A 27,219-nucleotide genomic window follows, 5' to 3' on the forward strand; every position below is an offset into this window, starting at 1 on the left:
CTCATCTTGGTTTTTGGTGGGCCTTGTCTGTTGTTTGCTTGCTGCTCTTATGACTGTAAATATATTACAAATGATCCAAAGATAGAGTTTTTTGGTGCACTAGAAAAGCAAAGGGGGAAAAATATTTGAAACTGAGGGCTCCATTTTTGTTGACAATTAGATAGAAAAGAAATCTATCAATTGCCATGTTTTCTGGGAATGAAAAAATGTTGGAAATGTGCTAACTGCTGAATTTTTCTTTGATGCATTTTTGACAGTAAGTATCACAGGTTCAATGGATGAATATTTTTTGTTCTTACGTTTATTGCTTTTCAGTAGTGCTATTTATAAAGCACTTGAGTGTATTTATCTTTCTGTAAATACTTCAGTCCAGTAAGTCAAAATAATACTGTGCCAAGGATACCTATTGTATGTATTGTGAAAAAAAAAATTTGTCAGTTGACATACACCACCTATGTATAGAAGTTTGTCACTTCATAAAGCCCCCTAAACAAAACAAAGTTTTTATGCAGCAAATTGTTGAAGTTATACTGCCCTCATAATGGTTACTAAGGTGGGATTCTGAATAAGCCCAAGACAGATGAATGAATCACTAGTATTGTCAAGGCCAACTTCAGGCAGTTGCTTAGGCAGTAAAACTGAAATGGGCAGGAAAATATCCATAGTTTAATGATCTTCTTTAAGTAGATCTTTATTTACATTCTTCATATAGCTATACTACATGTCTGCAAAGACATTTTGGTTGGCTAATATAAGATCAGTGTGTATAAGCTAGGAGTTACTGCTATTCAGAAGCAGCACAAGAGATAAGAGGCAGTAAGACTGACATGAAATTCTGTTGTCACATTTCAGCCCTGCTTCTTCTCCCTGAGTCTTTTTTTAATGCAAGACTTGCCTACCCACACTTAGAAGTGCCAAAATTATTTTTTCTTATGTTCCTGAGAGGTCTTGAGATGCTTCCCAAACCAGTTATGTTGGCAGAACAGAAAGCAGTTCCAGTGCCATGATAAGAAACCTATTTATATGACCTTTATAAATGTCCACTGTATTTTCCCACTTTTCTAGATGAATGAATGTTGTAAAAGAAAGTCTGATGTGATGAAAGATTCATATTTTAAGACCTCTGAATTTCTCTTGATAGTTCTTTTAAGCATCAAATTTGACAATATCTTTTGAGAAGTACATCTGGTCTTAATTAAAGACTTCAATTACAGCTAATCCATCATATACTTTGAAAAACTCTTCCAGTCTTAATTACAAACACTGTTAATAATGTAAAACTCATATATCATTAAAGTTCAAGCTTCAGGTTTCAGCTGTCTGATAATTTCATTCCTCTTGCTATTAATATATAAACTCTCCAGTGTGAGCTCTCTGTGTAGGGATATATAGACTGATTAACTTGCATCCTAACTTTATCCTCCCAAATTTAAAGACCTCTTTAATATAGGTCAGCTAAGAACCATCCACTGCCCTGAAGTAATACTCAGGCAAATTTTTGGTATATCAGCTTAGATCCCAGGAGGAACACCCTCATTTATAGAGCATGTTATCTATTCCAGTTAGCTAGGCTTGTTAAAACTGGCTTGGGTACCTGTGTGCAGAGGTGCACAGTGTTATGTCGACATAATTGGCTTCTCTGGCAGCATTAACAAGTTAATTAACAAAAAAAAAAAAAATATAACAAAGGTACTTAGAATAACAGATGGAAACAAACCTACAGGCCAAAATACATTAGCAGGCAAAATGGCAATAAAAGTGGAAACTTCCTAAAATTTAGTGTCTGAATGATCTGGGAAAAATCCAAAGGAATTTAATGTAAATCCTGTGTTCTAGGTTGTGAGAGTCACTGTGCTATCTATAATCCAGCCTAAATCACTGGTATATGTACTGGTATATTGGTATGATGTTAATATTTCTGCACTACTTTCCTAACAAGACTCAAAGAAACCCAGTTACAATCTATTTAACATTTAGCAAAACAAATGTTAAAATTGAGTGGTAACTCTAAGGACTTGAGAATGTAATTTTTACAATAACATAGAAAACTATTTGTAACAATGAGCTCTTACTTCAAAGGTTTGACAGTATATATTTTCAATATTTTTACATGTCCGACGCTCAAATTTTTAATGTTCCCTTAGATTATTAAAAATATTTAGCATTCTAGACCTCTCCTCCTACAAATAAAAATATCAGAATCAAGAATGGAAGGATTCAACCAAATTACAAAATTGTTTACCTTAAAGTAATCTCCAAAGATGTGCTCTTTACTACTGCCTACCTTCAGATATGTTATTTTCTATGCCAGGTGAACTAAACTGAGGAGATTTTCTAGCTGAAAACTAGTAGTTATTTTGTCAAGTAAGAGTTTTACAAAAACAGTCCCCTTGCCTGGTTCATCATGGCTATCTAATTCTTGGAAAAGGGTGGTGTGATGGGAATAGGCAGCCAGGTATGACAAGAGTGGCAGATCACTTCATCAATGTTAAAATTCTTGTAGAAACACACTTTTCCATTAAGTAGTACTTACTAGTAATTTTATTAATTCTCATAGGACAGTGTAAAGTAAGATATCCCACTGAAGTGGATGAATGTGGCTGTTATGACATAAAAGTATTTAGGATATTTAGGCAGAACGGGTTAAGTATAATTTGAATTCAGGGTGCTGTGCAAAACCAAGACACCCCATTTCAACCTGAGACCTTATTTGCTTCCCTGTGATGATGACTGAACTAATACATGCTGCTTTGTCTGACATTCCTTATAATATATTATGCTTTGTTCAAGTAAATACAGTGTTTGAATTCTTTGTGACGTAAATCATCTTAAAATCTGTCTTAAATATTGTTTAAGTTATAAAAAACAAACCCAGGAGATACTCTTAATCACTGCTGCCAACCTGAGCATACCCATATGGGCTGTAATCTGTAGCTTTTCTGTTTTCTAATGCTTCTAAAGCTGCTAAATATAAGCCCGTACATTAGTATAATGAATAGAACCACAAAAAATATGCTTAGTTAAGATTTGTAGTTGTACTATTTAACTATAGTGTATAATTTAGTATCTCCTTAATCATATAATTTGGAGACAATGGTGTAGATCATAAGAGTTTTTGTTTTCAGTCTCATGATTTAATTGCTGCCTCTGTAGGTTCTGCTTGTCCAGTAAGAACATTTTTCATATATATTCCTCATGGGTTGGACAATATATTTAAAAATATGTTTGGGCTAATTCTAATTTATAATTGCTAGTGAGTAAGAATACTGTATTAATAACTGCTGGTGAAAGGATCCTAGCGATGGGATACTGGGACTCAAGCCCAAATGCAGAGCTTATGAAGTTAGTAGAAAGGCATTCACATTATCAATGGGGCTTATATTAGGATAACAAAACTACAGCTGAGATATCTCTGCTGAAATGAATGAAAAAAAAATGGGATTTGATACCTGTATTTGTTACTTTGATACCAAAATCTACCGAAAGCATGCCTCCATGCATTGATTCTTCACATGTAACCTCTACCTGCATTACAAGGGTACAACCCTATTTACAGCAATATTATATAAACCTTATCTACCTCAGAAGATTCCAATGTTAAGTTTTTCTCTGGCCTAGATTGTAGCATATATTTGATCATGCTTATGTCTGATGAATGTACCACACTGAGGTTCAAAACTTAATGCCTGGTAAACTTAGTGTTGAGTTTTTAATGTTGGTTTGTTTTTCTGGGTTTTCTTTGGCAGCGGACAATTAAATGTCAAGAACTTCATAGATTGTCAAGACACTGCGTCAATGAAAAGGAGGCTCTTTCCTCTTCCACTCTTTTGGGTTTTGTGTTATAATTAATTTACCTACATACTGTGCTTAACATGTCAATACCTAGCAGGTTGAAAAATACAATCAACAAGCCTTGAATACTTAAATGCTTCCACAAATACAACATTTGTAACATTAATTTTCTCTCTCTGCCTGCTGATGAGTTTTCATAGTGAAACATTTGCTTTGATGTAGATCAGCGCAGATTTTATTCCAATGAATTTGATAGCCTAAGAATTTGGCTTTGTGCTGTTCTCACCAACTACTGAGAACCTTCTCGAGATCCCACCACTGCACACAGCATCATCACTGATGCTTTTAAACCTCTTCCACTGAAGATTGTTTGATTAAAATGCTAATAAAGTACAAATAGTCCCATTTGCTTCATACGTGGCATCTGAGGTACTCACAAATGGATTTAAAATTACCCCTGTATGCAGCTGACATTTAGAAGGGACAGTTTAGCGTCTACTTAAGCTGGCCTAAAACTGCTGTCCTGTTGAGTCTGCAGTACCAATTCTGTAGCAAAGAGACTGCCCACTGCTTGGACACAAAGGGGCTGGCAGGAGCACACAGCCTGGACAGGAGAGGAGTGCAGCACCACACTTTTGGCAGTTTCTCCATCCTCCTTCTCTCTGCTGACAGTGACACTGGGTACTTTTCAGCCTCTCCAGTCATACAGTGATGGAAAACTGCACTGACAAGAGCATTTGCAATATGGAAAAACATGTCACTTTTATACTTTGTTTGCATGGTGTGATAAACATGTTAATTTTCAGTTTTAATAAAACCAGGATATTCTTGCCTGCCTGTGTTTCGTTACTATTGCTTATAGCTAGTTACCATTCCTAAAAGCAAAAAAAAAAAAAAAAAAAAGCAACATAAATAAAATAGTAATATATTACAAAAAATACTGTCACCACATGCTCTCTCTTCCATGTAGTCTACTCTCCATTTTTCCTGAAATCACTTGAGCCCCAAAAGACAGAAACTTTTATATTAATTATTTATATACTTAATCCTTCACCCCCTTTATTTGGCACATCTTCATCATTAACATCAGATTTGTCCCTCCAAAACTAATGGTCTCCTAATGTGAGTTTGCATTGTTCCTGTCAGGTGGGGCTCTGCAAAGAGGAAATGGGTCTGGATATTGCAAGAAGTGTCATAGTCAAGCAAGAGACACAATTTGGAAGAATGTTCCTTTCTCTGAGAATGTGGTAAACATTTATGAGTGTTTACATTTTTGAAAGGTGACATGATTTCACAGGATGCCCCTAGTTTGAGACAAAAATATCCTGTTTGCTGAAATAGACAAGAGATTAGGTCATTTGAGAGTTGAGAGATTGTGGTTATCATCCTTAAAGGGGAAAAGTCCATTTCATTATATTCTTTTTTGTGAAACATGGGTTCTTCTAATAACAGACTAATGCATTAATGTGGATCGTCATCACCACTTCATTATTTTCCAATATTTTTTCATTTGCTGTTGTAAAAGAAAAAACTGTGAATGAGTGTTTCAAGAATTCACAGTGAATTAGGTCTTCAAGTAGATTTTGATTCAGGAAAGTCTATCTTTTCATCTATAGTATGGTTGAGTAATGAAATAAGCACCAAGCCCCACCAATATAGAAAGACTTCCAGTTGGTCAAGAACTACCACCCAGAATTGTGATGCCTCTGAAATAAAGCCTCTACTTTAAACTTAGGAATTTATGTACTTGAGCTACGTGAGGAGTAAGAAGTTTCAAGAGTTTACCACCACTGGAACTTAATTATCTCAATCCAGACCTTTTCTAAATACCTGCTCTTTTTGCCAATGTTCATTAATGTCTCATATTTGACACCAGCACCTCATTCATGTATGAACTTCTGAATTATTATTCTATTTGACACTGGCAAGTATTTTTGTTGCAGTCCAGCTGACTGGTCTACTCTTCACTTCCATCTGTTAGCACTTGGCCTGTAATCAAGATAAATAGCACTACTAGCATTTTCAAGATCATTCAGATGGCTGATCTTGGTATCGGGGCAGAATGCTATCCCTGAAGCAGTACACCACAGCATATCACCAACAATGACCCATGATTTTTTGCACTAAGAAATTGATGTGACAGTGAGGTCACTTTCCCATGCCTCAAAACTTATTTTTCTGTTACAGTATCTTTTTCTTGCTGATAGACCATAAGCCTTGCTTTTTAGCTATTCACAGTTATGAAGAATATTTGAAAATGTAATAATATAATGCAATTTGTTGCCCGATGGTCAGTGTTTCTATAAATAAAAATGTAAATGGTAACTTTTAATAGCTACTTTCACAATTAACAGTTGTTCTGAAAGTGACTCTGATTTTAGTGACCAGTCTTTAAACAGCATTATGCAATCAGGTAAGGCGGAATGCCAATACAACTCAGACTCATTTGGAGCAAAAGAGTTGGTTACAAACCAGATTCATTACCTAAATCCAGCTCCTTTGAAGTTTGCTTCACTTAATTGCTAATCCGAGATACCAACTGTATCCAAGTTTTTGTTTTTGTTCTTGAATTATAGTACAGTTACTATGTGTCTCTGCTGACTCTGAAAACTACCAATAGAACAAAAAAAAAAAAAAAAAAAAAAAAAAACCACTAGTTTTACCACTATTGGTTTTGGGTTTTATCTGAACTTGAGTTTTGTGGTGTTTTTTTGGTTGGGTTTTTGTGGTTTTTTGTGTTTTTTTTAGATGGGTCTCATTCGAAGCAAAGTTGCTTGAAAATGACAGTCACTAAAGCCCATGTGTGATTGAAATCACACATGGTTAAAGACACTCCCACTTTCTAATTTACTTAGCAAAAAATAAGTCTGAACTATTTTGCCAGTGCATCTTTGCTAACGCAAAAAAGCTGCCACAGAAAAACTAAAATGCCATACAAATGCCTTCATTGCCTTATAAATAAGACTTTTTCTAAATGGTACCATTTGTGAATATATGAGGCCAGTCAGTAAATCACGTTCATGTTTCTCCACAAATATCACACTACAATTGAACACTGTATATGTAATGATCTCAGCACTGGTTCCAGGGAGTAAGAAAAGCTCTTGGGAGAGTTTTACTCTTGCTTTTAACCTAAGTCCTACACATACTCTGCTCATTCTGAATTGCCTGACAATTTATGGGAAAAGTCATTCTCTGACTTACTTTAATATTCTCTGAGTTACTTTAATATGTTCCAGAATCAGCCAGTCTCAGGAAAAAAATGTAATGGCTACAATGAGAATAGAAGGAAAGACTTGGGAGGTTTTCATTTGTAGTGTGTTCCACTCAGTTTCTACAGACTTAAAGGGGAATGTGGCCTCTGTTGTTGCTTTACATTTCCTTTTGCTTTCCTCCCGGAATAACTTCCCTGGTAGCATAAAAAGACACAACTGTAAAAGATTCAAGGTCAGGGAATTATGTGCTGATTTTTGTTCATTATGCAAATTTCTTCTGATGGGAAGATATGATCCAGGCAACAATCAGTATTTTTCCTTTTAAACCAAGGCTATAGGGCACATCTGAGACATTAGAATGGTTCCAGGCATAGTTCATCACTAATGTAAATGTGCATAATTTAATAATTTAATCCTTCTAAGGTGCACTCTGTATCACAAAGAAACAGAATCAGTATCCGTAATGTATGGCCTTTACATATTCATGTATTCATTTCAAGATAGTTACAGAATGAGTAGCTTAAACAATACTTAAATATGCAACAGCATTTCTAGGTATGGGTGCAGATAAAAAAAAAATAGAATATAGGCTATGCCTTGGTAAAAGTTATGCTTACTGAGATTATTAAAATCCACATACTTTAATGTATAGATCATAAACACAGTAAGTGTTAACACACCCAAAATCTCACAACCTTTTGTTTCCTGCACTCGATTACTGAAGAACAGCTTGGTCACAAACATGAGGTCACAAAATCAGGCTCTGAAAGTCATCACCGTCAACCCGAACTGATTCAAACCCGATAACGGTGCTATCTATACCTCTTGGATTTTGTGGGCAGACCACAGCACCAGGGTGGCAGGCCAATATTTTCTGCTGGCCCTTCAGCGCACCACGACCACGACGACACGAGCGGCAGAGGATTTTACTCCTCGTGACCGCCTTTGTATTTTACTTCAGAAGCCTTCAGCTAAAGCTGAATGAGAACCATTTAAATGCGTCGCATAAAACGAAGTGCCAGCGCAGGAACGCTGTTAAATAATGAAGTGTGACGGGCACAAACAAAAGCGGAAGGTGCGCATCCCCGCGGTGCCTGACACATGGGCAATGCCAGGTAGTTATTCCGCTCTCACAAAGTTGTCACCCACGGGAGGGGCGGCTCCTGACGCCCTGTCCTGCCCAGCCCAGCCTAACCCAGCCCAACCTAACCCAGCCCAGCCCAGCCCTGCCCTGCCGAGCTCGCCGCTCCCCGGGTCGCCGCCGCGACCGTGTCCCTGACGCTGCCCCCTCCGGGAGCTGGGGGCCGGTCCGGGGCGGGGCGGCGGCTGTCGGCCGGCCACGGGGGTGACCCACGGCGGCAGCTTTTCTTCACGAGCCGCCTCGTACCTCCCCAGCTCCCCGCTCCCGCACCGGGACCCGCTGCACCGGGTCACCGCGGTCTCTCGCATCCCCCCGCCGCCTGCGCCTCTGCCAGGCGCGGCCCCCGGTCCGACCCCGGCCCTGCCCCCGGGCGCTCCCGCCGAGCCCCGCTCCCCTCCGCCGGCAGCCCAGCGCGGGGGCGGCGGTGGCATCCGCGGCCGGGAGCGGGGCCGGGCTGGGCTCCGGGAGCAGCGGGGCAGCGCACGCAGCCGCAGGAAGGAGCCGCCGGGAGCCACGGTGGGACCGGCGGCCCGCCCGCCGCCGAGCTCGGCGCGGAGGATCGGCGCATCCCCGTTCCGCCGGGGGCGGCTCTGCCAGCCCCCCCCGCCGCCTCCCCGCCTCCCTCCCTCCCCTCCTTCCTTCCCTCCCCGCCCCTCCTGAGCGACATCCCTGCGAGTTTGCCTGGCTGCCCGCGCCCGTCGCTGGGCGCTCGCCGCCGCATCTCCCTCTCCATCAACTCCTGGGAGCCGCCGGCGGAGGGCAGGGACCAGAAGTTGCGGCCAGCCCGGGTGGAAAAGTAGAGGCAAGATCGGACGAGGCCGGAACCGAGCGCAGCCCGGCCCAGCCGAGCGGGGCCGGCGCGGCGGCCGCCACCCGCAGCCCCCAGCCGGGGCTGGCCCCGGGCCGCGCCGGCCGGGACAGAGCGACGCGGCCCCGCGGGAGCCGGCGCGGACGCAGCGCGGTAAGCCGGGGCCGGGCTGGGGGCGGCGGGCTGGGGGCGGCGGCCCCGCGGTCCTCGCGAAACTTGTCCAAGTTGTGCGGCCCCGGCGCGGGCAGGGCGCGGCGGCGGCGGGCGCCCTCTGCCGGGCTCGGGGCGCGCGGCGGGCGGCGCTCCCGGGCCGGTCCCGGCTGCCGGGCTCCTGCTTCCTTCCGCCCGCAGAGCCGCTCGCCTGTGCTTTGTTTTAATTCCTGCTGAATTGAATTTCGGTGGCGTGTGTCAGATTTATTTCCATGAGTAGCTGGTAGCGTAGCTGGAAAATATTCCCTGGGACCTCATGTTCACGCTGGAAATGGTGAAATAAAGGCGGCTTGAGTAGCCAATTTGAATTGCTCTTTTGCCAAGGGTGAATTTTGTGGAACTTTAAAAATGCTCCTTCTTTTATTTCTTGATTTCCTTAAAAGAAAAGGTGAATGAACTCATCTTTCCTATAAACTTAGCAGCAATTTGTTAACCAAACTATTTTAAATATGTTCTGACATCTACACAGCTTCAGAGAACTTTTGTTTCTGTTTCCACAGAAGGAACCTACATGCGAAGTGAAAGGAAACCTGAAACTGCTCTTCTTGCAAGAAAGTATTGGCTTTCTGCCTCTTTCACATGTTTTGCTTTTGCATCATAATGGAAAAAAACAGGATTTTTTGAATCATCGAGCCGAAATTCGGGCATCACTAGCTGAAGAAAATATTTTAAAAGACTTGAAAATATGTCAATATGACTCTTAATTCAGATGCATCTTTCACAAACAGAGAGGAATAGTGGTTAAAAGCATTGCAGTTTCATCAAAAGGATCTAATGGAGAATCTATGTTGATTTTTTTAAATTATTTTTTTCCTTTCCATCCCTCCATGAATCCCAAAAGAGAAAGATGGAAAGAGTGTGTAAGAAAATTGAAAAAAGGCAAAAACTGAAGACAGTAACTTCAGTTTTGGAATCTATTTTCCAAGTGCTGTATATTCCCTGTTTTATAAAATATAACACATTGATTTGAATAAATTATATAATTTTGTGATCAGTGGAGTTTTCGTCAGCTCTAAAAGTGGAATTTGGCCTGATTGAAAGCTTTTTAAAAAAGCAAACATATTACTCCAATTCCCGTTTTAGATCATGCTTTTCAAGTTACCAAGAGATAGTGTTTCAGTCTGTTACTGTGCAGTTGATCTGTGCTTTATATGCATATTGTAGAGATTTTACTTTTTCCCCGATTTTAGTGCTTATGATTGTAGTGTTGTATTTGAGGAAAGTGTGAACAGGCAGGGCACCTGAGATTTAATTTTCCAAGAGCCTTGTCATTTAAATGTTGTATCTCAGATTGCAAGTAGTCTGAGCCTTTGTTGTAATGCACAGTACACAATAAGTCTTTTCTCATAAAAATATGCCTTAAGATATATTTTTTTAACAAACTGGATGAAAGTTTGATATCTGAATACTGCTTTTTGAAGAAATGTATGTCTGGGGAAGAAGAGCTGCCTAATGGATCATGGCTCTGATGTTCACGGGGCATACTCTGTTTCTAGCATTAATGTTGTTTGATGTCTTCACTTTCGAAGAATCTGTAAGCAATTACTCTGATTGGGTGACTTTCATAGAAAATGTAGATCAATATGAAAAACAGCAACTTGAAGGTCTTAGTGCTGAGCAGAACCTGAAAAGAACAGTTCTTCATCCAAGCTTGTATTTTGACGCTCAGGATGTTCAGGCACTGAGGCAAAAGGCTCGTACAAGCCATTTGCATCTCTTCAGAGCCATCAGAAGTGCAGTGATGGTTATGCTGTCCAACCCTTTATACTACCTACCTCCACCCAAGCACATTGATTTTGCGGCCAAGTGGAATGAGATTTATGGTAACAACCTGCCCCCTCTAGCCTTCTACTGTTTGCTGTGCCCCGAAGATAAAGCTGCATTTGATTTTGCCCTAGAATATATGGATAGAATGGCTGGATACAAAAACTGGTTGGTTGAGAATGCTCCTGGAGATGAAGTGCCACTCGGTCACTCCCTAACAGGATTTGCCACTGCTTTTGACTTCTTGTATAATTCACTGGAAAATGAGAGAAGGCAAAAATACTTGGAGAAGATATGGTCTGTGAGCGAGGAAATGTATGAGTACTCCAAGGTTCGTTCCTGGGGAAAGCAGCTTCTCCATAATCACCAAGCAACCAATATGCTTGCTTTGCTTATTGGGGCTTTAGTAGCTGGAGTGGACAAAGGATCTCAGGCGAATATTTGGAAACACACTGTTGTTGATGTGATGGAGAAAACAATGTTTCTCCTCAATCATATTGTTGATGGATCTCTGGATGAGGGAGTAGCTTATGGGAGTTACACAGCCAAGTCAGTAACCCAGTATGTTTTCCTGGCTCAGCGGCACTTTGGTATTAACAACTTGGAGAATAACTGGCTGAAAATGCACTTTTGGTTTTATTATGCCACCCTACTACCAGGCTTCCAGAGAACTGTGGGTGTTGCAGATTCTAATTACAACTGGTTTTATGGTCCTGAGAGCCAACTGGTTTTCTTGGATAAGTTCATCATGAAGAATGGTGCTGGTAACTGGCTGGCACAGCAAATTAGAAAACACAGACCCAAGGATGGGCCAATGGTGCCATCCACTGCACAGAGGTGGAGTACATTACATACTGAATTCATATGGTATGCTGCTGAAATCACTCCTCAGCCACCTCCAGACTATGGTACTGCTAAAATGCATGTGTTTCCTAACTGGGGAGTTGTTACTTACGGGGCTGGATTGCCAAACAGTCAGACAAACACCTTTGTATCCTTCAAATCTGGGAAACTCGGTGGACGTGCTGTCTATGATATTGTTCACTTTCAACCCTATAGATGGATTGATGGGTGGAGAAGTTTCAATCCAGGGCATGAACATCCTGATCAGAACTCCTTTACTTTTGCTCCCAATGGACAGGTGTTTGTGTCTGAGGCTCTTTATGGTCCTAAACTTAGCCACCTGAACAATGTCTTGGTGTTTGCTCCATCTCCTACAAGCCAGTGCAACCAGCCTTGGGAAGGACAGCTTGGTGAGTGTGCCCAGTGGCTGAAATGGATTGGTGATGAGGTTGGAGACTCAGCTGGAGAAATTATAACAGCCTCCCAGGCTGGTGACATGATGTTTGTGGGTGGTGAGGCAGTATCTGCTTACACATCAGCTATGAAACTGAAAAGTGTGTATCGCGTTTTGCTGCTCTTAAATTCTCAGACATTGCTAGTAGTTGACCATATCGAGAAGGAGGAAGACTCTCCTGTTAATTCAGTCAGTGCCTTTTTTCATAATCTTGACATTGATTTTAAATACATACCCTATAAGTTTAAGAACAAGTACAATGGAGCTATGATGGATGTGTGGGATGCCCACTACAAGATGTTTTGGTTTGATCATCATGGGAATAGTCCTATTGCTAGGATACAGGAGGCTGAGCAAGCTGCTGAATTCAAAAAGCGATGGACACAGTTTGTAAATGTTACCTTTCCAATGAAAAACATGCTTACAAGGATTGTTTACCTTTTCTATGGCCCATATGTCAATGTTTCTAACTGTAGACTCATGGATAATGCAAAATCTGGATTTCAGGTTTCGCTCAGTGTCAACAACACTGAAAATACCATCTCTGTTGTGACTGAGTATCAGAGTTTAAAGGCAAGGTTTGATTACTTGGGATTTGGTGGTTTTGCTAAAGTAGTTCATGAAAATAAAGTGACCAAGTTTGGTCTTGGTACTGAATCTGTGAAAAAAGATAGGAAAAATAATAGGGTAGTTTTCCCATTTGGATTCAAAGTGAACATAATTGCAGGATTAATTTTGGGTGTCAGTTTGGTCATACTGGCTTTTCAGTGGAGGTTTTACATATCCTTTGGCAAAATGTTGCGTTGGATCCTGATACTGGTTGTTACACTGTGGCTTATTGAATTGGTGGATGTGTGGAGCATGTGTACTCAGCCCATCTGTGCAAAGTGGAGCACTGACATGACAAGGCTAGAACGTGATAAAGGCAATAAAGCCAAACAATTAGAAGGAAATCCTGTCGTTTTGCCAGATGTTATAATTACTTCACTTCCCACTTCTGGTGCAGAAATTTTAAAACAGCTGTTTTTCAATACCAGTGACTTCTTATACATCAGGATACCTACACCCTATCTTGAAATTCCTGAGACTGAATTTGAAATTGATTCCTTTGTAGATCCATGTGAATGGAAGGTTTCTGATGTCCAGAATGGTAATTTTCGTCTTATCCAAGGGTGGCTCCAGTCTCTAGTTCAAGACACGAAGTTGCATTTACAAAACATTCATTTATATGAAGCTAGCAGAAGTAAAATTTCTCAGCATTCTGCATTAAACAAAGACAAAAAGAAAAGGTCCAAAAAGAGAGACTCCCTGTTAGAGCAAAGAAGCAGGGCAAGAGGGAGTCAAGAAAAAGATGCTGAATATATTAGGGAACTGAGAAGACACCTTGTCTATTACCCTAATGCACGACCTGTGCTTAGTTTAACCAGTGGGAGCTGGACATTAAAGCTTCCCTTCTTTCAGGAAATCTTAGGACCATCAATGAGAGCGTTATATATAGTGAGGGACCCACGGGCATGGGTCTATTCAATGTTGTACAAAAATAAGCCGAGCCTTTACTCCTTGAAAAATATTCCACAACGCTTGGCTGCAATGTTTAAAGGGGAGAATGGTAAAGAAAAATGTAGTTTAAATGAAGGCTATGCCTCTGAGTTTGAATCACTAAGAAAAGCAATTTTAAATTCTAATTCAAATGCAATTTCTCTGTTGTCTTATTTATGGCTAGCAAACACAGCAGCAGCAATGAGGATAAACAGGGACTTGCTGCCAACAAATTATCAGCTGGTCAAGTTTGAAGATATTGTGAGCTTTCCTCAGAAGACAGCCGAAACAATTTTTGCCTTTCTTGGTATTCCTCTTCCTCCTGCTAACTTAAACCAAATTTTATTTGCCACCTCCACCAGTCTTTTCTATCTTCCTTATGAAGGGGAAATTTCACCAAGTAGCATTCATGCCTGGAAACAAAACATGCCCCATGAAGAGATTAGACAGATTGAAGATATCTGTTGTTCACTGATGGACCACTTAGGATACCCAAAGTTTATAGAATAAATGCTGCTGGTCAGCAGAAATTTGCACTAATGATCTCTGACTCCCAATTTGTGGATAAATATTAGATAAGTTTGTTTATTCTTGTAAAATGTGTACAGTCTGCTACTTTCAGAGAGATTATTTTAAGAAAAATGTAACTGTTCTTGAAACTGTGGAAGGGTTTTTTTTTTGGTGTGTTTTGATTTGGTTTACATTAAAAAGATATTGTAACTATTTTTGTGGCCTTTCAAAAAAAGCTGTGTGAACCTTTGCAGAAGCACCAGCTGGGGCCTCTATAGCTCAGGGGATTAGTAATAGAACAGAGAGCTTTTCACCTCCAGCTCACCAGTTTGACTCCAGCCCAAACGGTTAATTCCAGAAAGTATTTATCATCTGATGATTGCATGATGGTTTATATGAAATTACACTTGTCAAACTGGTCCTGTTCCCAATGGTCATTATTGGCCCCCTTGGACAAGTTTACTGATGCATTCTGTCAATGTCTCACTGGTTGCTATGGTGGTACAAAATAAGCATAAACAGATTTAGGGCTGTTCAGCATCCCCTTAGTGGGAGAAAACAGAACACTTAAGTATATCTAGTTTCTTATTTAAATTTGAGCAGACAGGTCCAGGACTGGAGTGGACTCGGATATTAAATCTCGTTCTAGATTATGGTTCCCGCATGTCAGAAATGTGGTACTTAAATTTGGGTTGGATGTTTCACAAAAGAGAAGTCTTAATTCTCCATTCCTGACAATATGGTACCCTTTGTAAGCCTGAAGTAAATTATATAGAGGAAAAGAAATGGGATGAAATCCAAGGAACTAGCAAGACCCCTCAAATTAATGGTTAAATTTGTGTAGTTTTAATCTTCCTCAACCTAATTTTTAATGTTGTTAACATATTGACTTCTTGAACTCTTTTATTCTATACCTCTTGTCTTAGAGGTCCTGCAAAGATATTCTCTTTTTGAGTTGAGACTCTTCCATCCATCTTTGTTGTAACACATTTCTCTGATGATTTTTGTGCATAATTTCCCTGGGACCAATGCAGCTATATGATGCCATTGGCATTGGCTTACTGTTGATGTCTGCATAAAATGCAATCTGAGATTTAGAAGACCTCAAATAAATCTCTAACCTTGTGTTGCTGTGGGATGTTTTGCTTGTCTGTATAATGAATTTCTGAAGGCCAGCCATTGCTAACCTCAGGTCTTCCATCAGAGAGGAGAGAGATCTGAAAATCACCTCACCCTCAGCCACCTCACATTTGAGTGATGTTTCCCTGCAGAAAACTATTTCCAAAGTTATCTGACTAGTGTTTCTTTAACATGATGCTGTGATGTGATACTTGTTTGAAAACAGATAGGCCTGATAGGATAATTGCATCTTTGTCACAGCGTATTTTTTTCTTGAATCTCACACTCTTTGTTTGCGCATGCCCATTAAGAAAAAAACATTTCCCAATTTAACTTGCTCAGCATTCTCTGGAAATGCATGCATATTGTAAATGTTTACAGATATGTATATCAGATCACAAAGAGACATCTATTTCCTTGACCATCTGTTTTTTATTATAACTGGAATTGTGTTGAAATATGCTTCAATTGGTTTGTGGGAGCTGGAATCAGAGCTTATTATATTAAAATATGTGTGTAATTGTTATTCATTTAGGTGGTAAGCGTTGGGTAATGTCAAAAGTGCAGTCAGTTTCCTCATAGAGATCACAGATACCCTTGCTAAATTTCAATATAAAGGAGTTCTTTTTTCTTCCAATCTTACCATTATGTCCCTGTCTTACCCAGCTGTTTTGTCCCTCCCATTTGTACATTTCATCTCCTTGAGATATCTCATTATAACCTAGATAAAAGTACCTCTTTCTCAGACAGTCATTAGTATGGCAAAACAGGCTTCTACCATGATAAAGCTGTCTATAATTTGTGGTGTCACTCACAGTAAATTACCTGTCATTTACTAGTAGTAGCTGTATTTTCCCCTTCAAACTGTATTTCACCTTTGACTAGGTGGAGTAGCATGTTAAAAGAAATATTAAACAAGTTAATATCCATTGGCATTTTAGTGAAACTTTTGTTTCCAACTATTGTTCTCCCAAATTGCCTTCTCTCTGCAGCCATTTTTGATTGTATGTTAAAAGAAAGTATTGATGTCTGTACAGTTTGTACTTGACAGAATAAATTTCAGCATTTGCTTTCTATTTCCAGGATTTACAGTCTAGAATAAGAACAAATAGAAAAGGTTTTTCTCTGTCAGAAGTTTTATGGCAGCTGAAGGTAAGATTTTGTAGGTATACAGAGTTGTTCTTAAAATTCTCTTCTGTTACTAGAATTCAGAAGAAGCATGGTCACTACACAGACACAAACTTTAACCTCCCCTTTCTTCATATAGTAATGTTTAAGACTGTCAATAAACTTTGAGAATTGTTTGAACTTTTTGAAAGCATGTCTGTTTAGGTATATTGTATTGAAAAGTGTTCTGAGACTTTAAATTACACTTTCATAAATACACTTAAGAAAACTAGTCTCATTACTTATCTTTTCTTCCTTTTTCTCCCTCTGTTAAATGTTGATAATTATTTGTACTGTATTGTAGTTTGAACTGTCCAATTATGACACAGCTAAGATTCTAAGGTATTTGTTTAAAAGGCAGTTTTTATTTAAATGCTTATCTCTAAATCATACTTGGAAGCATAAGAAAAGTAAATACCAAGGAAACATTTCAGTTATTTACTTTGCAAGTAAGTGACATTGTCCTTAAGGAGACGCACATAGGTCTTGGTATTCAGAGTTCTATCAAATAGGATATATCTGTAGTCTTTGAGCACATCTAAATGCCTCTATTGCTCCCAGTGGGCTTTTTCCGAGAGCAATGTCTGTGGAGCTGTTCAGACTGGTTCCTTCATCCTTTTTGCACACAGCTGGCATTCAGTCCTCATCAGATTTATGTTTGAGATTGCCAGATCAAGAGTTTAATTTCTGCATAAGATCCTCAATTATGTAAAATATAGGGCACAACTCATTTGACACTGTAATACTATTCTGTTAGAGCTAGAATGCAATTCAAATAAAAATTGCTTTTCAGATTTTATAAAGTTATTGTTAAGTGATTTATAAAGCTTCAGTTCTGGATCAGAATTTGTTTTAAACTGTAAAAATGGTTTCATTTGCTGTTGAAACAAAGTTGTATAACTGGTAGCAAACTCCTGTCCATCCTACAGTCAATTAGTAGCATTAGAGACGCTATTTTATTAACATAAACATACATTAACTGGAACATAATGCTGCATTTTCTGAAAACATTTGAAGTGCACAGTTCAGGATAAAGGATCAAAACATGTTATCAATATTCCTGTAAGTTACAAAAATTACCAGTTTTTCAAGTGGCCCATATGTTGGGTTCCATATGTTAGAATATTTTGTAATTAGAAGCTGTGATACTTGTTTAGGTGACTTAGTAGTTTATCAAAATTATTTCTTTTTATTTACGTATAAATTTTCTTCAAGAGGATAAGTACTGGATCCTAACAGTTCTATGGTCAGGGCATAAGCTTGCATTTCTTCTTCTGTACTCCTTTATAGATTTGGTTCAGACAAAACCTGATTTGCTTAAGTCTCATGAGGAAAGGGCTGTTTTCCAAGAGGAAACTTACCATCTCAAATACCATATATCAGTGTGGAATACAGACCATGAATTATGGATCAAATCTGTAAATTGTGAGCTGTTCAGAATTGGACCATAAGTGGCATGACGTCTAGGCGACCTCAGTGACTGTTGTGCCGTTGCTTTCAACAGGAACAAAATACTGTCATTTACTGTCATAAAATTATTATCAACTAGTTAGCCTGAATATTTCTGAACAGAAGAAATGGCAGGAAATAAATACCTTAAGTGATCATTAGAGTTTATTCTTCTTGAATAATCTTCTTTATTAAAGGTTATTCTTCTTGATTATTCTCCTTGAAAAAAGGAAGTGTATGTCCAATAATTTAAAAAATATAAATTGCTCTGTAACTCTAATCAAAACTACCTGTAGGCTGCCTGATAAATTTATAAGCCCATAAAAGGAGGTATAGAAACAAACAGATATTCAAAATAATCTACAAAGCACAATTTTCAAATGTCAGGACTCTGATTTTCTTTAGTGAGGAGACTTTTGCTTGTATGTGATCAACATTATTCTCGTAGGGGATGTGAATGGATAATCTCATGCTGTCTCTGAAAATACTTAATAATGGGAAAGTGCTGTTTCATGTTGCTGAAATGATGCTGTTTCAAATTAAACTATACATCTTTTGAGCAGGCAATGTGCTGAGAGTTATTTGTGATAGAGGAGAACAACGACAGTCTGATCTCATTCACCCAGAATAATTTCTGAAAGCTTAATTTATGGTTGTATAAATTCAGCTTTGTTTACTGCCTTTACTGAGAAAGATATTGTGGAGTTTTAAGAACATGACCTGAATTAATCTATGTCACATTAGGTAATTCAACTTTCACATCTAAATAGAGAGTCTTGTCACCCTAGAATCAATGGAAAATGAGTGTTGCCCTCAAAGGTAAATCAGACATTGCTGCTATCTTTTTAAATACTCAAAAGCCAGGAGTGGCGAAACCCTTAATTTAAATGCCCACTGACAGACCTCAGATGAAGTAGGATGAACTTGAATTTAAATGTGTATGGTCTTACATTTAAGTAGATATTTGTGTCTCAGCAATTTCAGTGTATACACTGTCCTAACAAAATTCTCTGAAACATCCTGCATAAAATAAAACTACTGTTAGTAAAACAATGAATTTGTGTTATCCTCTTTTTTCTTCTATATTATTTTGCCACTTCAGATATCACAAAACTTATCCTGCTATTCTTGTTGTTTGAATATGGGAACAATTTTTATCTTTCACAAAGTATTGGTAGCAAGACATTATTCCATCTGCCATCAAAAGCACAGTAAGCACATTTGTTATTAAGCAAAAAACCACAAATTAGCTATATTTCTAGAACAGAAAAGGTGATTTCTCACCCAGATTTTTGGGAGCTAGACAACTAGTGCAATCCATAAATTTGAAGTCTATAAACACTACTTGCAGACCGCATATTCAGAGTAGTCTTCTTCTAGTTCCTGAACTATACACAGGAGTTTTTTAGAGACAGATATTTGGCCTAGAAACCATTCTTAAATGTAAGTAGGTAAGCAAGTTGCAGCAGCCATGAATGTTCCAGTGTGTTTATTCTTCTTTTTAAAGACACATAAGTCGAATAAATGAAGCCCTCTGGATATCTTTTGCTGAATGTGGGCTGGTACAGGCAGCATCTATCAGATCCAGAGGCACAGGTAGTTCAGCCTCGCTAATACTGCAAAGACCTGTAACCCACAGGAGGTGCAGCTGAGCTGCATCTAATGTTCTGCAGCTGAGTTTTGCAGGTTTAACTGTTTTTTTGTTCATTTAGTTTTGCAATTTGTGTTTGGGATATAACTTTCAGGGGCAAGAACCCGATTCTGTCTTTCTTGTGAACTTCAGCTTTCAGTTATAAAGAAAAGGTTTGCATATTTTTCAGTCTTTTTCACATGATATTTGACTGTGAAGTAGATACATGTTTTTTGTTGATTTTGCAGTTGTTGGGTTTTTTTTGGTGGTTTTGGGGGGGTTTTTTGGTAGGGTTTGTTTGTTTGTTTGTTTGTGGGGGTGTTTTTGGTTTTGTTTGGCTGTTTTTTTCTGTAGAGTGTTAGCCCAGTGCCTTTGCTGAATGCTTTACAGTGAGCAGTGTGTGCTTATGCTTTGTAGCTCATCCTAGGTCATGTCACTACTTGTACAAGTAATTTTTTTTTTTAACTTTCTGAATCTTGAACCCAACCTTGGCTTTTGAGAAGATTATGTGGAAAATGCCTGTTATGATAGGAACAAAAATGTGTTTTCTAAAAAAAAAAAGTTGCTGTTTATTGCAAATTCTTTGACAATATTTATTTCCAGCTATTTTCTGAAAGGCTGTTCAAAGGGAATATATGCTGTGTACAAAGCTGAGAGAAAACTAATACCATGATAAAAGGCAGGCTGTCAGAGATAATACAGGCACACTTGTATCTGTGAAAGCCATTAATATTTCCACTCTTAATTGATTTTCTAACTGGTTGCTTATACTTTGTTTTTTTGGGTTTTTTTTTAACGTTTTTCTGTTTTCATCCTACATCTTGCCTAGAAATAGGCTTTTTTCTATGTTTCCTAGATTTTAGTTTAAAAAGTTGATTTTGTTGCATTTTCTTGAACCTTTTGTTGTGTTTCAGGATCTTCAAGTTTGTTCTCTTTATAAATTGCATCCTACAGCTGCCAATTGATTTGAAGAAACATAATCTCAAAGGTAGTGGGGGATATCATTACACAGAAATGAACTGAAAAACAAAATAAACAAAATGTTACATTGCTGAAGAGAACAGGCTTTAAAATGTGTGTTGGAGTATTTAGATCTTAATGAGCTAACAAATCGTGCCTGAATAATAGATTTTATTATTCACTTTAACTGATCAGCTGAATATTGTCTCTTTTAAATTACCATATGAGTACTGATAGAAAGTGAAGTTAAAAGGAAGTTTTGTTTGTATATATATTTATATATATTGATTTTTTTTTCTTTGAAATGGTGCTATTTTTTTGTATTCCCAAGATGTGTTCATTTGCAACAAAATAGCTATTAACCAATACAGCTCTATAACAGCATTGTTGATACCAGAGGATGCTTTTCAGTGACAGGAGGCAGCTTTACCTGCTGGGTATAGATTCAGTATTGATAGTTTCTCAACTGCCAGCATCCTTTGGTGACACATTTGAAAGAAAATTTTACTTCTGTAAAAATGAATTGTTTCATGTTAAAAAATGGACCATGTTGTTGTTGATCAAAATGAGGTGACATGGGAAACTGCATATTACAGACAGAGCACAATCAGTTAGTCATGATTAAATTAGTCACATTATCAGGTCTTTAAAAGTATGGATACAGCTCTCATCTATTTTTCAGCATAATTACTAACCTTCATGACTCTTATTTGAAGGCTAGGCGAAGATGAATTGCCTTCTATTTGGTGAAACAAAAGAGCAAGCCTACATGAAGATGCCCTGGCTTTGTTGATATGCTAGGGTTTTTTGAAGTTGCTATCACTTGAATGTATGTCTGTATCTCTCAATCTCTTTAGGGTACATTTGCAAATCCTATGTTATGAATTATTCTGTTGATTTCAGCATCAGGAATTTACCTATTTGTATTCTATCCTTTTCTGACAACAGCCATATCTTAGTACCCTTAATACATGAAGTGAATAGAATGATTAGTAAAGAGCCAACTAGACAATAAACAAAGATTTCTGGGTTTCATGGTTCACATCTTGTTGGGAGTGTTTGTCAGCAATTTGCTTCATCTGCATTTAGTTTAGCTGGATCTGCATAGCAACAGACTCATAGCACCCTCTGAAGAATTTCCCTTGAGAAATGTATAAGTTAAAGGTATAGTTATAAACAGCTAAATGTATTTATCATTCCTCTAGGGCCTCTTAAGTTAATGTAGGTGAAATTTTCTTTCTGATTTAAAGGTGCAAAGAAAATGAAAGGAAGAAAATAACGTTTCTGTGACAGGTAAATAAAGATATAATTAAAAAATATTCAGATGTTATTAAAGTTTAGCAAAAAATCTGTAAGGCCAATTTGGAAAAAACTGCTATTAATTGTGTTGTTAAATTATTCCTCTTTGTGGTCTATAATATGTCCTGCCAGACAGATAATGACCAATTTGCATTTGTTGCATTTCTGAAACAGAATCAGCTAGATACACAAATGACTTTTAACTGACTTTTAACTATCACTTGGTATTTGGGGTAAGCAACTGAATCCCAGCTCACTACAACCTCCTTTGAGATAGTTGTAGAGAATGATAATGTCACCCCACAGCCTTCTCTTCTCCAGGCTATATACCCCAAGCTCCCTCAGCCACCCTTCATCAGATTTATGTTCCAGATTCTTCACCAGCTTCATTGCTCTTCTTTGGATGCACTTCAGCTCCTCAGTGTTTTTCTGGGGGCTTCTCAGCCTTTTGTCTTAAATAGAGTCTAGTGTAATATGTATGTTTGTGCATGCATATCATCAGGTTCCTAAAATCCTGATAATTTTGGGAAAGAGGCAAAATGCTGGAAAGCAAGCAATGTCTATATGGTGTTGAAGTAGGTCTTCACAGAAAATGTATGCAGTCAAGTGCAGAGAGATTTGAAAGTGATGAAGGCTCTCAGCATATGCACTAAATTTGTTCTGAATTCAGAGCTTAAAACAGGCTGATATTTGAAGCTTACTGGGAGGTGTTTAGGTTGTGGCTCGCTTTCCGTGAAAATCAATCTCTTCTTTTTTCTCAGTGGGGCATTTTAGCTGAAAGTTTTCTGAGATTGACCATATATGTTAATAATTTTTTTTCAGGATGTGTAGTTTCCATATAAGACTTCTATTTCTCTATTTCAGAAAGATATATTTGTTTATCAAGAATGAATTTGACTGTTTCACTAGTTTTTCCTTCTGTTCCTTTAAAAATACAAATCTTACTTTCAGGCATTTTGTGAAGGAACCTGTTAGAATTTCTGAAAGTCAGAAATTAGAGAAAGCAGTCAGAATATGACTGTGCAAACTCCACAAACATTTCAAAACGTCATGTTACACCAACAAGAAGAAGCATAAGAATTAACTTTTTCTGCTGCAACTTTAGGGGTACAATTGTATCATCTATGTTGAAAGTACACCCTTTTTATTTAAAATAAAAACTGTCTTCATCAAAACAAATACATACAGTGCACAGATTTAACTAATATATTACAAATAGCTTGTAGGTGGAATTCTGTGGTAAACCAAATCTGCAATAACTCTTGTACCCTTTGTGAATTCAGCTATCACAAAGGTTACTTAACAGGTCCCTTGCTCTAAGGCAAAGTCTGTTCATAGCACTTAAAACACTGGCAAACACATATAGAAAAAATAATTAACCATATTTTATCATATTTTAGTCTAGTATATTTTATTTACAAATGAGGATTGAATATTCTGCGTTCAGTTTGATATAAAATTCACTCATCTAAGTAATCTCTCCTGTAAATTTGCCAAATGTTTTTTGCAAGTGGCCTGTACTGATTGCATCTTTTTTGACAGTGAGTTGCAACTATACCTCTCAAAAAAACAAATTCTGAGAAGTGGTATCTCAAATCTATCTCATTGACCATTCAATTCTTACTGCAAAGTGGTTGTAAAAGGGTTGTTAGATCTTTACCCAAGATATTAGTAAATAAAAAATAGTTGCTTTTCACATCAAACTGAGAACTCTTCTTAGACCATGAATATCAAGGCACAACATGACTTCTCGTCCTGCTGTTATGTGATTGTCTTTTTAGGATGAAGTGATATAATGTTCTTTGATGCCCTGATACCAACAAAAAAGCTGTGTCATGAATGAAAAATAGTAGTTTTGATCAGTATGTAGTGATATTTCTTGCCTGAATGTATATAGAATCACATTTTACTGGGGTCTGTATCTCTGAGGTCAGTATCTTCTGGCCCTAGGAAAACATGATGATATTCTAGCTCATATTATGCATTGACAGAAGTAGTCAATGCAGGATAGCCTATAGCTCTTAATTTGTTGCATTTTGGTATTGCCAAAAATATACTGTAAATAGGATATTTTTTTTTCCTCACAGGGCATACTGCAATCTGTGGAAAGAATTATTTTTTTTTCTTCACTGGAAGCTTAGCAGATTTTTTTTTTTTTTTTTTTTTGTGCTATGTATTTCATTGCTGCCAGAACAGCAGAGCAAAAGAACATAGCTGGAGGAGAAGATGTATGCCAAGATGTCCCTGTAATGTGATGGCCCTCAGAAGTGTCACCTTGGTTATGCAGCCACAAATAAAAACTAGAAGCCTATTGCTTTTTCCTAACTCATGGATAAATTCTTGGAAGTCTCTTATTTTTGAGCACCCTACAGACTCAGAAATGATAAGGCATTTTAAAAATAATCCTTGAAAGTACTTTTAATGTCATAATGTCTGAGATAATCACACAACTTCGGTGACCTTGACTGATGCTCTTAAGAGATTGAAAATGCTCAGATGGGGGTATGTAGTCATGTAAAAGAAAAATTCCCTGGAATGTAAGAAACACAATAATTTAGATCATCAGGCTCTAAGAGTAAGACACAGCACAACTCAGGAGCAGACGAGTAAATGGTCAGCACAGATTTCTGGACAGCTTCTAGTGCTGGTTCAGATCAATCACTGTGGCTGGAGTCAGCACAAAGGCTGGGCACTGATTGAGATATTGATCTAAAATGCTGTTGTCTGGCCTCTTTCAGGTATCTTAAGAGGGAAGAGGCTTCACTCCATTAATTGGCCATGTTAGTCAAAGATGCTGTTGTAGGTACTCAATGCATTTGTTCTGAGTGAAATCTGCCAGGGTGTGCGCCAGGCATGCCATGTACAAGGGCATGTTTAGGAATCAGGCTGACAGTAGGGATGAGAGGAGGGAAGCATGTAGTGCAGATGAAAAGGCAATGACAGCTTGAGATGAACAACAGGAAGGAAAAATGGTGAGATATGAATAATTTGTAGAGGTCTGCAGATTCCTTGGCATCTGCAAGGAGGCAAAATTTTGGCATGTTAAAAAGTGCCTATTGTAATTCTTGTAATGATACTACTTCTCTGCATTAGCTGCTGTGGAATGTGCTATCATTTCAGATTTCTTCATGGTTCTGTAAAGAAACCTAATTTAATTTTATAATTAAACACATTTTACAAAAGTGACAATTACTAGCATCATACGTTTTTTGTTTAATGACAAATTAGATCTCAGAATTTAATATCTTGAGAGTTTTTGTTTTAATTTATTTTTTTTAATCACAGATTTCCATTAGGAATAGATAAATAAAATATGTACCTCCGTGAACTACTAAAAATAATATGCAACAGTGAGGGATATGAGGGCTTTGCTATTTCCAAGCATTTAAAATGAAATACTTTTAAACTGGGATGCCATTGGCAAAATGTCTAGGTCTCCTGCCTCAGTACTATGAAATTAGTTTGTAGCAAAAACCTACTATGTCTCATCGTGTGTATTCTTTGTTTTCAGTTTTGTCATTTATCTTATTTTCATTAGGGGTTTTGTTTTCTATGAATAAACACTGAGTATAGCTATATTTATGTGTCCTTAAAAACTACTGTAAATTAGCATAGTACCACTGAAGATAATGAAGCTGAGCAGGGTTGTAACAGCTGAGATTAGATACCCTTCTTTGTTCAAAAGAAATGTCAGTGTGGGACAGGGACTTCATCTTGATGAGAGAGTGGCGTAACGTTTTGGGATGTGAGCCAGAAGACAGCCAGTGTAAAACTCAGCCTGTGCAAAGCATTATAATCCCTCCATATCCCCTCTGCTCTTTCCCTTCTGTAGCTGAAAAAGGAGCACTGCCAACAGCCCCATTACAACTGGGAAAAGAGATCTCTTTAAAGATTTAACCTCTTGTTTTTCTGCATGTTGTCTAATGTTCATTTAAATAAATAAATAAATAAAAGCTCCCATTAGTGTTGTGTAATCAGCCTGCAATCAGAAACACAAAAGGAAAATACTGACTGGCTTTTGAACTACATGTTGTCTCTACAAGTTCTCAAAGAATTACATATTCTTTGTTCTCTTAAAAGGCAGTATGGCTGTCTCTGGTCTGGTAATAAATAAAAAAGGCTATTGAATCTTTGTCTAAAAGCTGTGCAAGAACTAGGTGTGTACCTATTTCTGTGCTTTGGGTGCCTGAATGCTGAAAAACCTATTAATACCAAAATAGATCACAGAGGTTTAAAAGATTGAAAGATAGGCCAAGTGGTTGCTAAGCTTTAGATTTACAGATGTCTTTGAAGACCTGACTGAAATCATAATGATAAAGGATTTTTTGCTTAGCATGCCTGCTACGGTTTTCTCAGACATCAAGTATTTTAGGCTCTGTCCATACCTCTGTTCTGAACTCATGGCAGCATATTCCTGGGGCTGGTTTCTACCCACTTGCCAACAGTGGTGGTATTTTGTTTTACACAGCAGTATAAGAAAGGATTATGCCTCTTCTTTTTTTAAATGGTGAAATCAAGAATCACCAGCACTTTAAACTCAGTTTAATTTAAAAACAATAATCTTGAATTTGAAACACAAGCGAAATTGAAATAAATATTTACATCGGACAGTATCGAAGTTGATTGTCATACCATATGTTAGAAAGTAAAGATGAGGTAGTTTGACAAGTAGTTGCAGTATGTTGTTTTTACCAATAGGTTCATTTCCTTTTTTCTTTTAAAGTGCTCAGCAGCCCATGTCTGCCATTTCTGCTGTACGAACTCACAGTGCTGCTTGTGCCTCAGTACAGGCCAGCTGAACAGAACATCTAGCTAAGATCAACAATGACATTAGGTCTTATTTAGAAAACATCATATAAACCAGCCAAGTAAGCCAAACAGACAAAAGTAACGTGAACAAAAAACCGTGACCTGAACTCACAGTGATCTTTCAAGTAAGATAAGAGAATGAATTAATTAGCTTAACCTTTAGATGGAATTGCAATGCATTTACCTGCATAAAACTGCAGGGCTTTTGTCTATGTGGAAACAGTTGACTCCTTAGTGAGGGCTGAGATGTTCTGAAAGAGGCATTCTTTGTGTATTTTCTTGAATCTGTAGATGTATCAGCTGTAATGCTTTGCTGATTTCCTATCACAGGCTTACTTTATGATAGTGGCACCTGAAAAACAGGATTCTGAATTGCATCATACAAAGTAAGATTTTCTTACTCTTGGCAATTTTTCTGTAGCAGATGTTAGAGAAATTACAATGCCACAAAATTACAGGTGTTCTTCTGTTCTGCCCAAATTTGATATTGACATTTTAGAACTCAGTCCC

The 27,219-nt window shown here is 38.0% G+C and overlaps 1 protein-coding gene across 4 annotated transcripts in view; it reads left to right on the forward strand.

Annotated features, from left to right (window-relative positions):
* Nucleotides 1-8,832: 8,832 nt before the first annotated feature.
* DSEL (dermatan sulfate epimerase like) overlaps nucleotides 8,833-27,219 on the forward strand; it is a 137,676-nt gene continuing 119,289 nt past the window's right edge. For 3 of the 4 annotated variants that reach the window (XR_014952851.1, XM_077784520.2, XM_085571893.1), the window contains exons 1-2: nucleotides 8,833-9,109; nucleotides 9,667-12,183. Coding sequence is in view for 3 of the 4 variants with exons in the window: in XM_077784520.2 (XP_077640646.1) it covers nucleotides 10,626-12,183 (1,558 nt within the window). In the remaining variant the exon portion in view is untranslated. Of the gene's footprint in view, nucleotides 9,110-9,666; nucleotides 19,069-27,219 lie in introns of those variants that run through there. The other variant, XM_021530886.3, reaches the window with a different exon arrangement.

The sequence above is a fragment of the Lonchura striata genome, chromosome 2, assembly GCF_050655825.1.
Source record: "Lonchura striata isolate lonStrDom1 chromosome 2, ASM5065582v1, whole genome shotgun sequence".
In the NCBI taxonomy this organism is placed as follows: domain Eukaryota; kingdom Metazoa; phylum Chordata; class Aves; order Passeriformes; family Estrildidae; genus Lonchura; species Lonchura striata.